General features: G+C 48.1%; 1 protein-coding gene across 8 annotated transcripts in view; it reads right to left on the bottom strand.

Annotated features, from left to right (window-relative positions):
- Nucleotides 1–6381, bottom strand: part of LOC123512922 — a 103336-nt gene extending 96955 nt beyond the window's left edge. For 4 of the 8 annotated variants that reach the window (XM_045269578.1, XM_045269583.1, XM_045269580.1 and 1 more), the window contains exon 1: nucleotides 5922–6380. In XM_045269578.1, coding sequence (XP_045125513.1) covers nucleotides 5922–6198 — 277 coding nt within the window. In that variant the 5' untranslated portion in view covers nucleotides 6199–6380. Of the gene's footprint in view, nucleotides 1–5921 lie in introns of all 8 variants that reach the window. The other 4 variants (XM_045269584.1, XM_045269585.1, XM_045269582.1 and 1 more) reach the window with 3 other exon arrangements.
- Nucleotides 6382–12174: the final 5793 nt, after the last annotated feature.

The raw sequence follows: 12174 nt of genomic DNA, 5'->3' as shown, positions 1-12174 counted from the left end.
GGCGTCACCTCTCTCTCTCTCTCTCTCTCACTCTCACTCACTCACTCTCTCTCTCTCACTCCTCTCGCTGCTAATGACGCGGATCGATGAGACGGCGAATAAGTCCAGGAATCAATACTTGAAAAATTGACCTGCGGGGAGAGAGAAGGAAGAGGAAGAGGAAGAGGAAGAAGAGGAAGAGATGGAGGGGAGATAGAGCCAAGCCACGCCGCCTACACGTCCCTTCACCCTCTCACGTGCTACTCGAGTCTTGCCAATCAATTCCTCCATTACTAAATCCGTGGACACAAGGACGTAACAGTAATAAAGGCTTGGTTACCTACTCCCTATCCTCACCCTGCCTTGCCTCACCTCCCCCCTCCTAACGCCACACACGCCACTGCCCCTCTCTCACCCACCCCTCACTCCAGCCAGCCAGCACCCTCACCCCGCTGCTCTGCCCCCCACGCGCCATACCTAACTGACTCACCCTCGCACACGCTACTCTCATCCACGCCCTCAGTTACTCAGGGTTCCTCAAAGCTCCAAGGTTCAAGAGCCGCGTATTCTTCCCGAGTACACGTTGATTCTATGATAGATATGAGGTATTTCCGAGCTGCAATGCTACTATATTCAAAGGGTTCTCTGAAGGTACACGAGTTTTCTAAGGTGTTTTTAAGAGCTCTAGTGACAGACTGATAAGATTTCTACGTTATTTGCGGAAGAAATAGTCTCGAGAACCCAGCTCATCATGTCTCTTGCCGCTGAAATGTGCTGCGGTGAGAGAACATAGCGTTTCTGAGTACGGGAATACATAAGACCTCTCCTCTACACACACACACACACACACACACACACACACACACACACACACACACACACACACACACCCGCGCAGCCCCCATGCTGGCCTCCCATGGCAAACAAGAAAGAAACGACGCCTTGACCTGCGGCCGACGGGATGGTGGTCAGGGCAGGCCATGGGAGCGGTTGGGCGAGGCGGAAGAGATGAAGTAGGAGGAGGAGGAGGAGGAGGAGGAGGAGGAGGAGGAGGAGGAGGAGGAGGAGGAGGAGGAGGAGGAGGAGGAGGAGGAGGAGGAGGAGGAGGAGGAAGAGGAGGAGGAGGAGTGTCTCAAGTATACAATAAATACAATGAACTCAAAGAAAAAGGCTCCAAGCGTCTCCCACACGTAACCTGCGACTCTCTCTCTCTCTCTCTCTCTCTCTCTCTCTCTCTCTCTCTCACGGCACATTCCAATTCTCGAGCCCTCTTGAAGTTATTGAGATATCTCCAGCTTGCAGGTGAGAGGGAGGGAGGGAGGTAGGGAGGGGGGTAGGGAGGGTGAAGTTATGGTGAAGGAAAGGAGGGCGTGAGGGAGCCACGGTGAGGAGAGGCGTTCCTGTGGCGACTTTCCATTTCATCTGGGAAGTGAAGGAAGAGGAGGAGGAGGAGGAGGAGGAGGAGGAGGAGGAGGAGGAGGAGGAGGAGGAGGTTGCCGGTCATCTATAGAGAAGACCCGGCGTTTGTGTACGAATACTACCTGCCAGTTGCCTCTCCTCCTCCTCCTTCTCCTTCCCCGTCCTCTCATACGCCCACCTCTACCTCCATCCCTCCTCTCTCTCTCTCTCTCTCTCTCTCTCTCTCTCTCTCTCTCTCTCTCTCTCTCTCTCTCCCTTCTCTCCTTCCGCACCTTCCTTCCCTCTGTGCCTGAACACTCCTGTCGCTGTGGTTTGGCGTCTCCCCACACACACACACACACACACATACACACACACACACACACACACACACACACACACACACAGACTGGCAACACCGGTCACCTGGAGCCACTAACGCAGGTGTTGCCACATCGTCTTTTCCCGCACCTGCACCAGTATCCTGTTTCACCTTCAGAAAAAGACAAAATAAAATGTAAAATGTTCTCTCATGACAAGTCGCAAGTTTCTGAAGGCGTGACTGAGGGCGATGGATAGAAGCACTGCCCCGCGGCCACCCGATCCAAGACGGGACTCAGCCGGGGCGTATATCACCTGAAGGGAGAGGCAAGTGGACCCGCCGCCCTTTCGTTTTACCTGAAATAATCGTCCCTAAGACCACTTGCCCCTCCAAAACCAACAAGTGGAAGGAGAGGGGAGGGGGAGAATGAACGGGGAGGGGAGGAGAGAGGGAACGATAGGAGTGGGGAGGAGGGGAGGGGAGTGAATGATAGTCCCTGACGGACTCTACCATTCTGGGTTCGGCAAGGAAGCAGCGGTTGGCGGTAAAAAGTCGGGGCAGTCTGGGGGAGGGACAGCGACGGTGCCCCAGGGAGCGGCCGGCCACCCATCCAGCCAGCCAGCCCCATCCCACCCTCCGCCCCGGCCCGCCCCGATCCACACACCTTCATCCTCACCAGTAAAAGCCCCGGACACAGCCCCATCAACTCCGTGTATGTGTATGTGTGTGTGTGTGAATGCCTCCCCATCCTCGCCCCTTCTCCCCAGGGCACAGCGGCATCTCCCACGGGAGATTCCTGACCTGAGGTACCCCGAGGAGTGAGGAAATGTGGCTCAAGTCAGTTCCTCACACACACACACACACACACACACACACACACACACACACACACACACACACACACACACACACACGAAAGGAGAGATCACCAAGAGGAGACACACACACACACAGAGAGAGAGAGAGAGAGAGAGAGAGAGAGAGAGAGAGAGAGAGAGAGAGAGAGAGAGAGAGAGAGAGAGAGAGTCTTGTGTGAGAAATAGATTGTAGTACCCTTAGAATAGGTAGCACACGACAGTGTGGCCTCGTGATGCCCTAAAGGAAACAGGCAACTTGTGGGTATGTCTCAGGGCATGTCGTGACTTCAGAAACAGCGGCGGCGGTGGTGGCGGTGGTGGCAGCAGTAGTGATGGTGACGGTGGTGGTAGCAGTGGTGAAGCAAAAGCAGTAATGACGGTCAGTTCAGGCTGTGCTGGTGAAACTAGTGATCTGATAATGGTGAATGATGTTGCTATTTGTGAGAGTGGTAATGATGATGGTGATGGTGGTGGTGTTGATGGTGATGGCGTGGTGACGTAACGAGTGTCTGTCAATAAAGTGGAAGCCGCGACAGATTAGTGGATCGGTGAGAGATTGTGTTGCGCAGTGTGTACTCAAAGTGTTTCCTTCTTTGCGAAACTGAACAGATGGCAGAGACGCGGAGAGAGAGAGAGAGAGAGAGAGAGAGAGAGAGAGAGAGAGAGAGAGAGAGAGAGAGAGAGAGAGAGAGAGAGAGAGAGAGAGAGAGAGAGAGAGAGAGAGAGAGAGAGAGACCGCGAGGAAAACGAAAAGAGTAAAAGAAAACTAGAAAAAAACAGGAGAGGAGAATGTGTACAGAACGAAGAGGAAGAGGAAGAGGAGGAGGAGGAGGAGGAGGAGGAGGAGGAGGAGGAGGAGGAGGAGGAGTGGAGGAGGAGGAATTTGCCCTAACTCCTGAAAATGCGTCAAGAAACATCCACCGGCGATTCTACACAACAAACTCAAGCATGCGAGACTTCCACCACCACCACCACCACCGGGCTCCACCACCACCACCACCACCACCAGAGTACAAGGCGTAATAAAAAAAAAAAGGAAATAGAAAGACAAATAGAAACAAACAATAAAACAATAAAGTCATCAAAAAAAAAAAAAAAAAAATCAACTTAAATGAAACACAACACTCAAAATGAACGAAACACACAAAAAAGTAACGAAACTAAAGGAACGGCGTGGAATGTTGAACGTAAAAGCTTAACAGAACGACATGTAAGAATCTCACGTTTTACAATTATCATTTCCTTTTTTTTCGGTCAATGAATGAAGCTTCTTGTTACACTCTCTTCCCATGACCCATTAGAGAGAGCCGGACCGGACCGCTGGACTGACCTACCTACTGCATTTACCTGCTTGCTACTCTTTCCTTGCTCTCTCTCTCTCTCTCTCTCTCTCTCTCTCTCTCTCTCTCTCTCTCTCTCTCTCTCTCAACCTAACTAATACACTCCTTTCGTATTTGAGTATATTTTTTCTTTAGTAATGTGTGTACCTGCTTGTTACTCTTTCCTTGCTTCTAATCTCTCTCTCTCTCTCTCTCTCTCTCTCTCTCTCTCTCTCTCTCTTAACCTAACTAATACACGCCTTTCTTATTTTGACTTTATTTTGTCTTTGGTAGTATGTGTTGTATTCCTTTCTATATCATTTCGATATCGAACCTAACCTAACCTAACCTAACTTAATCTAACCTAACCTAACCTAACCTAACCAACCATACACTCCTTTCCAATTACTTTATTTCTGACCCTGTTAACCTAATCAATCATACACTGCTTTCATAACTGACTTTGTTTTGTTTTTCTTCGGTAGATCTGTGTTGCATTAATTTCTATTCTATTCTTTCTATATTCTCTTTTTCGGCTTCACCTAACCTACTAATCATGCATTGTTTTAATATTATACTTTCTTTCTTCTTTGGTGGACGTGCGTGTTATAATGTCTATTCTATTCTTAGTTTCTATATTCTTTGTCTTTTTCGTATTCCTTTTTTTGTTTCTATCCCATTTCTCACTTTTTATATTTTCTTCTTTTCTTTCGTAAATTTCCAAATATATATTTCATCTTCATTCTTCGCTTTACTTTTTTCGTAACCTTCTACCTTTTTCATCTATTCTTTTTATCTTGCTATATTTTGTAATCTTTCTATATATTTCAACCCTATTCCTCATTTCACCATGCTACCTAGCTTTCTTTCGTAACCTTCCTTTTATATAAACACCTACCTCATTCCTCTCTCCTTTGTTCCCTATTTTCATCTCTCTCCTTTCCTCCTCAACCCATCTATTACACCTTTTCTTCCCCATTCTCCTCCTCCCATTTATTGCGAATCTTATCCTCTCAGTTCCTCCACTTCTCCATGCTATTGTTCTCCTAACCTTAACTACTTTCCTCTCCATCCCCTTCACAAACTATAAAATCCACTCAACCGTCTCATCTCCTCCCCTTCTTCTTCCTCTCTTCATCCGACCGTCCACTCTTTCCTCATTTTATTAGTATCTTCACTCCACCCATGATAATCACATTTTTCTACTTCATTCTCTCTCTCTCTCTCTCTCTCCGTCCAGCCTCCAGTGCACTCCTTTCTCTTTTTACATTCCTCCTCGTCTCACTCTTATCTCCCTTTTCTCCCCGTTCTTTTCCCACTTCCCTCTCCTCCTCCTCCTTTTCTTTTCTCCCTCGCCGCCTGACAAAAGCTTAGCGAGTAGCGACCCTTAACGATCCGGAAGGTGAAAATGAAGCAGGTGACGGTAGGTGTGAGGGTTCTTAAGAATAATGACGGAGCGCCTTGCCACATACACTCCACCTTACTTCATCCTGTCGCAGTCACTCCCTCCCTCCTTCATTCACTCCACTCAGAGCGTTGACGTCTCTAAAAAACAACTCCTAGGACTGTTTTGTTCAGCTAGACACACACGCACACACAGACATACAGACAGACACTTATCCTACGGTCTCTTAACCCTGTCGTTCCGTAGATCCCCGCCCCGCCTCGCTAAGACCAGAAGTAGCAGGAGTTAAGCCTTCCTAACCTTTACCTGCCTGCCACCTGCTTCTCTCTTCCCTTCACCAGTTCCTACCTTTTACCTTTTTGTCTTCTCCATCCTCGATCTCTCTTTCATTAATACCCGCGCGTGGCTTCACTTGCCCCCTCCCTGCTCCCTGCTATTCCTCCTCTACGCAGCCTCCCCATCCTGCACCTCGATGTCCCCCTCCCCTCACCACAGCTTTTGTCTTTAGCCACACGTGCGTCTCAGGATGTTTTCACTGAGATTATGAAAAGGACTGAGAGAGAGAGAGAGAGAGAGAGAGAGAGAGAGAGAGAGAGAGAGAGAGAGAGAGAGAGAGAGAGAGAACGTAATTGCAGACTCACCTTTGCAAACACCGTCAGGAGAGCAGAAGAGGCCGAACTTGGTGTCGCAGGGCATGGAGGGCAAGGCACATATCTCCCCCTCCTGCCTGGCGCACACGTTGCAACATGGGCAGTCCTTCCGCGCCACCACACCCCCGCGACAACTGCCCTCCACCGCGCCCTCACACGCCGGGGAACACTCACACTCCGCGGCTGGGTCCTGGGCCTCTGCGGCTAGCTGTGCCCCCGCCAGGTAAGGCACCACGGCCACCACCAACGCCACACGCCACGCTAACATGGTCGCGAGTCACACTTAAGTCACGCACGCCTCCCACTCCTGGCTGACTAGCGCTCGATCAAGACTCGCTCGTGAATTACTGGCTAGCACATTTTCATTACTGCATGTTTGGTCTGTTAGTCGCACGCTCCTTACCCTCTCCTTCACTGGCCACCTTTCGACTGCCTGTCATCCGTGTACCAGAACAGAACACGGGATGCAGTTATCGTACCTGATGCGAAAGCCGCGCGGCGTTCCTCGGCTTTCAGTCACTGCTTTGCATAACTAGTTGGTAACCACTGATTTTGTACCATCGACGTACTCATTTAGATGTTAAGTAAAGGTGCACTGATCGTAACGCAATGGCAAATCCCTTAACAGAAAAATCAGAATAGAAAGGAAAGATAGTCTCAATGAATCTTACGAGTGGCAGCGCATGTTTCCAGTCCCGGGAGTGTAGACAGAGGGCAGCACCTTGTACTGTGGACTAGGTATCAATCCAAACACCTCCATAAATCACTAGCATATCTGATTAGATTCTCCCTCGGAATCTACACGCAATCTTAGCGGAATCCAATGACACGGAGATCAGTTAGACACCTGCCACTTCTAATACAATGAGAGAGAGGGAAGGAGGAACGAAGGAGAGCAAGCGGCGAGCAGGGAGCAAGAGGAGCAGAGCGGAGGGAGGGGGACCGGCCGGTGGGACTGGGTCTCCGCCTGTATACCTGTGGCATCTAGGAATCTCGCGGGAAACAGTGCCTGACGAAGAACATGACGTAGGCGCTGACGAGATTGCGGGAAAACGAATCAAGCAAAGACTGAGTGTTCGAGGAAGGGCGAGAAGTAGAAGGCAATCAAGCATTATTGTTGTTTTAATGGACTGTCTTCTCTCTCTCCCTGCTGTTCGTGCCCCTACATAATGAATCTCTCTCTCTCTCTCTCTCTCTCTCTCTCTCTCTCTCTCTCTCTCTCTCTCTCTCTCTCAGAACTGATGGGGAGGGACAGTAATAACGCTGGGAACGCGGCGCTGGAAATGATGGGAAGCTGAGCGATCCCGTTCGTAAAATGACGTGACGAATTAATGAAGTAAAGAAACACATAAGTATACATACATTAACAAATAGTAATAGAAATAAATTAACAAACAAAACAACAGCAATGCACGAGAGAGAGAGAGAGAGAGAGAGAGAGAGAGAGAGAGAGAATAAAAAGCAATAATAACTGAAACAAATATGAATTTCGAACGCGCAGGCAGCGAGAGTAATGCCGTGCAGGTAATTCACACCCAATACTCATTCACAAACATCCTCACTTCGCCTCAACTCGCACTGAGAACGTGAATAGAGAAAAGAAAGAACGCTTCCTAGTTCTTCCCAAGGGATAGAGGCGAGGGGCAGGAAGCACAGCTGATGAACGCAAGACAAAATATAAAACAATTGAGTCATGTCTTTCCCTGTACAAAAGAAGCTCATTTCCTGCCAGAGGTATGCGGTGGCCCCCCAAAAAGGTTAAAGTTCCCAGCGCTGACACAAATTTTACTCTCGCTGGGCTGAAGGCTTGTATTCATCGCCTCAGCTTCTTGTATGAGGGAGGTACGCGGCATTTCCTCTACATTCTTATTGGAGAGTACGACAGTTGGTGATGATGTACGAAGTTTCTATCGCTCTGATCGCCACTTGTTTCTACTGTATTCACATAGACAGATAGATAGATAGATAAATATACAAAGCCTCTCACTTCCTTTGTATAAATAGATAGGTAAATAGATAGATAGATAGATAGGCAGGCTAATACAGATATACGTTCTCTCTCTCTCTCTCTCTCTCTCTCTCTCTCTCTCTCTCTCTCTCATTGGTATCATACGAAAGCATCATGTGAATTCCCATCTCGCCACACATCTCAAGGCGAGGCAAACTGTGAGGCAAGCAACGTAACATATATTCTACACGGGTCACGTCACCACCGCCACCACCACCAGCAGGACTTCTAACAGTCATGAGCACAAGTTTCCACGCACGTACACAGTATTACCAATGTCTCCACGGCCTCTCTCCTCTCCTGTCTGTCACGCGTCACCAGCAGGAGTGGATGTGTGCCGGATGAAGTTAGTATTTTGAAACTCACCTTTCTCTCACCAGGATTATTTTCAGAGACCACAAAGATGATAAGCGAGGTTTGTGTGTGTGTGTGTGGGGGTGGGTGTGTGTGCGTTATTCACCACGGTCTTCTACTGGTCACCCAGTCAGTCTTTCCCCTACGAAGAGCTCAGAGCTCAGCAAAGCTCATACTGACCGATCTTCGGGTAGAACTGAGACCACAACACACTCCACACACCGGGAAAGCGAGGCCACAACCCCTCCAGTTACATCCCGTACCTATTTATTGCTATAGGTGAACAGGGGCTACACATTAAGAGGCTAGCCCATTTACCTCGCTGCTCCCGGGACTCGAACCCGGGCCCTCTCAGTGTGTGTGTGTGTGATTCACCTCGGTTGTCTGCTGGTCGCCCAGCCAGTCTTCCCCATTACGGAGCGAGCTCAGAGCTCATAGACCGATCTTCGGGTAGGACTGAGACCACATAACACACTCCACACACCGGGAAAGCGAGGCCACAACCCCTCGAGTTACATCCCGTACCTATTTACTGCTAGGTGAACAGGAGCCACACATTAAGAGACTTGCCCATTTGCCCCGCCGCTTACCAGGATTCGAACCCGGCCCTCTCGATTGTGAGTCGAGCGTGCTAACCACTACACTACGCGGTGTGTGTGTGTGTGTGTGTGTGTGTGTGTAATTCACTGTTTGATCTGCTGCAGTCTCTGATGAGACAGCCAGACGTTACCCTACGGAACGAGCTTAGAGCTCATTGTTTCCGATCTTCGGATAGGCCTGAGACCAGGCACACACCACACACCGGGACAACAAGGTCACAACTCCTCGATTTACATCCCGTACCTACTCACTGCTAGGTGAACAGCACCTACACGTGAAAGGAAACACACGGCCGGGGAATCGAACCCCGGTCATCTGGCTTGTGAAGGCAGCGCTCTAACCACTGAGCTACCGGGCCGTGTGTGTGTGTGTGTGTGTGTGTGTGTGTGTGTGTGTGTGTGTGTCTTTCTTTCTTTTTTTCAGTGATGGAGCAGTCTTTGTTAATCTATTACTAAAGTCATGAAAGCCAAAGCCTATTCGAACCATCAAATAACTTTCCCTAGAGCTATTGAAACATTCCAGATAAAGCGCAGGAATGTGTGAGACATAATGATAATTATTTACTAAAAGAGCAGAGACGGAACTTGGACACCGACTTTGCATCATTTTCTTACAAACAACTTTCTCTAGAGAATAATTAAACTATTCGAGATAAGATACAGGAATGCGATAATCTACACTAAAACAGCAGAAATGGAACCTGGAGACCGACTTGGCATCAATTTCTTCCTCTCCCAGTGCTTTGAGGATGTGTGTGTGTGTGTGTGTGTGTGTGTGTGTGTCAGGCTCATATTATGAAACGCTTTGCCCTCTCACCATCACTACTTTCCAAAGCCTCTAGTTGATGATAGTCGTGTTTGTAAGGGTATCTTTATGGTTCTGGTGATGGATTAGCAAGATTTCTATAGCTTGTATTAGGGAGAAATTGTCTTGAAAACCTCACTGGTCGTCTTTGTGGCCTTGGAAATTTATCGTGGTGAGAGAGCAGGTTGTTTCTGAATACGAGTTTTAGCAGTGGGTGTGAAACTATTCGCTAAACCAGCAGAGGAGGATCAAAACAAACAAGAAGAGTTGCAGCATTCACACAGCCTTCACCTCCCCTGCGGCACACCAGACCAGTCCTCCCGCTAACTCCTAGAAACACCGCCCTGCCTTTTGCTTCTCTCTCTCTGACCTTTGTTTTATTCTAGCTTACTAATTCCTGAAGGGGGAAAGGGAGGTAGAAAGGCGAGTTGAGGAGATTACGAAAAGGAGGAGTCTGTGATGAAAGATTACATGCGTGGGAGGAGAAAAGAAGGGAAACGGTTCTCCTTGCCACCTGTCATCACTCCATCCCCCATCCATCCTTCTTCCATATTCATTCACTTGTGTGTGTGTGTGTGTGTGTGTGTGTGTGTGTGTGTGTGTGTGTGTGTTACTTCAAATCAATTATTCATCTACTCACTATCGTCACTATGAAATCAAAACCTTCCAACACACCACATTAACTCATTCAATACTGAGACGCATTTTTACCATGTTTTTTTTTTTTTTTTTTTTGGGGAGGTATGAATAGACGATTTTATTTGCATTAGGAAGGTTCTATGGAGGTCAAATGATTCATGACCAGAGTTTTACTATTCTAATCCCAACATACGTTTCTGAAGCTGTACAAAATCACCAAATAGTAACCAGAATGAATATGAAAACGCGACACGGTTTTGAAGGAGGTAAAAGCTCGACAATCGCATAGGAGTGTCTGCCTTGCTTCACTGCTCCGCCCTGCACAGCACAGGCCCTGCAGTGCCCGGGGGTTCAGCTTCCAGGGAAGGCATCCGGCTAAAGTAAACTCTCCTACACATGACCTTGGTGGTGCGCTATAACTAAGTACGGAAATCCTTGCACAATACGCGGCACCATGGCCCATGCGTCACGCCTGACCCGCCATTATGCACGGGTCACGGCGAAGAGTTATTGCGCTGCGCTCTTTATGAAAACAAGGAGGTAATGAGCGAATAATGACGCTCCCATCAGTCCCCCGGATGATCGACTGGCTGGTGTGGTGATCTGGGATTTGGTGAACACGCTTAGCCATCTTAGTGACATCATTCCCTTGCCTTGCCTCGAACTTGGTGCTTTATCGTGAGTAGAAGAAATTACGATATTGTCAGGGTACAAATAAAAGAAGAAGAAAAAAAAGAAGTATAAGAAATAATAGTATTGCCTGGGTACAAATAGAAGCTATTAATAGTCACTAGTGAAAAAAAAATACTGGAGGTGTTTCAGCGGTGTTTCCTGTGATTCGAAAAGTGATATAACAAAAATCCTGCATGACTAGTGGGAAACAACTCCCAACCCATCTAGGAATCCACGTATCATCCCTGTGGTCTTTTAAAACACTCCTGACGAAGGGATGAAACGTGTCAAGATTCAAGATACGTGGTGTGGGCTGGGAAAAACACCTCAAGGACGCCACCACCTCACCACCTTGCCACCTCGCCCGTCACACAAAGACGGCGCCAATTAAACAACAATAACGCGCGACACGAACACAAAAAAGGGCGTGACTGGTGACAAGTGAACTCAATCAGCTGGCGAAATTCCTGGGTTGTGAATATCAATTGTTTTGGCGGCGACTCGATCTTTGTGAGACTTTGTGCACACTTGCTGGGTTTGTTCGGGAAGCAAAAAGCGAACATTCTTACCGTTAATGGATATTTGTTTCTGTCTTTCTATTCACATCAGGAAAGTTCAATTGATATTCCACTTAAAACGTCACGCTAAAAAAAAAAGAAAAAAAAATGAAGAATATATACGTACGTAACACATTCACACACATATACACACACACACTTCCGTATCCAAACACCACCGCACACATTCCAAAACACCTTTCACCGACACATTTATTAAGACCGTAACATTTGGGCGATTCAGATACTTCCGAAGGCCTTGGCTAAGACCTCAAAGCGCCACTTGGGTCACGGGAGAGCGCAGCCAATCACACAAAGAGATTAAGTGAAGGATCGAAGCTCCACCTCTATAGCATAGCACCGAGCACCACACCACGCGGCCAGCCACCGCCACGGACCCAAAGCCGCCCACACTCACCTATAAGTACGAGAGGCACTGGCCAAGGACGACACAAATCACGAAGTAAAACATTAAAACACACACATAGATCTTCAAAATAAAGAAATCTTCCTCAACACTCGGCGGTTAAGTGAGAACACCTCAAATCAACACATCGAACGTATTCAGAAACGCCCTCTCGTCTCACGACCATTTCAATTTTGCAAGGCC

The sequence above is a fragment of the Portunus trituberculatus genome, chromosome 35, assembly GCF_017591435.1.
Source record: "Portunus trituberculatus isolate SZX2019 chromosome 35, ASM1759143v1, whole genome shotgun sequence".
In the NCBI taxonomy this organism is placed as follows: domain Eukaryota; kingdom Metazoa; phylum Arthropoda; class Malacostraca; order Decapoda; family Portunidae; genus Portunus; species Portunus trituberculatus.
This window is presented reverse-complemented; position numbering and strand designations above follow the sequence as displayed.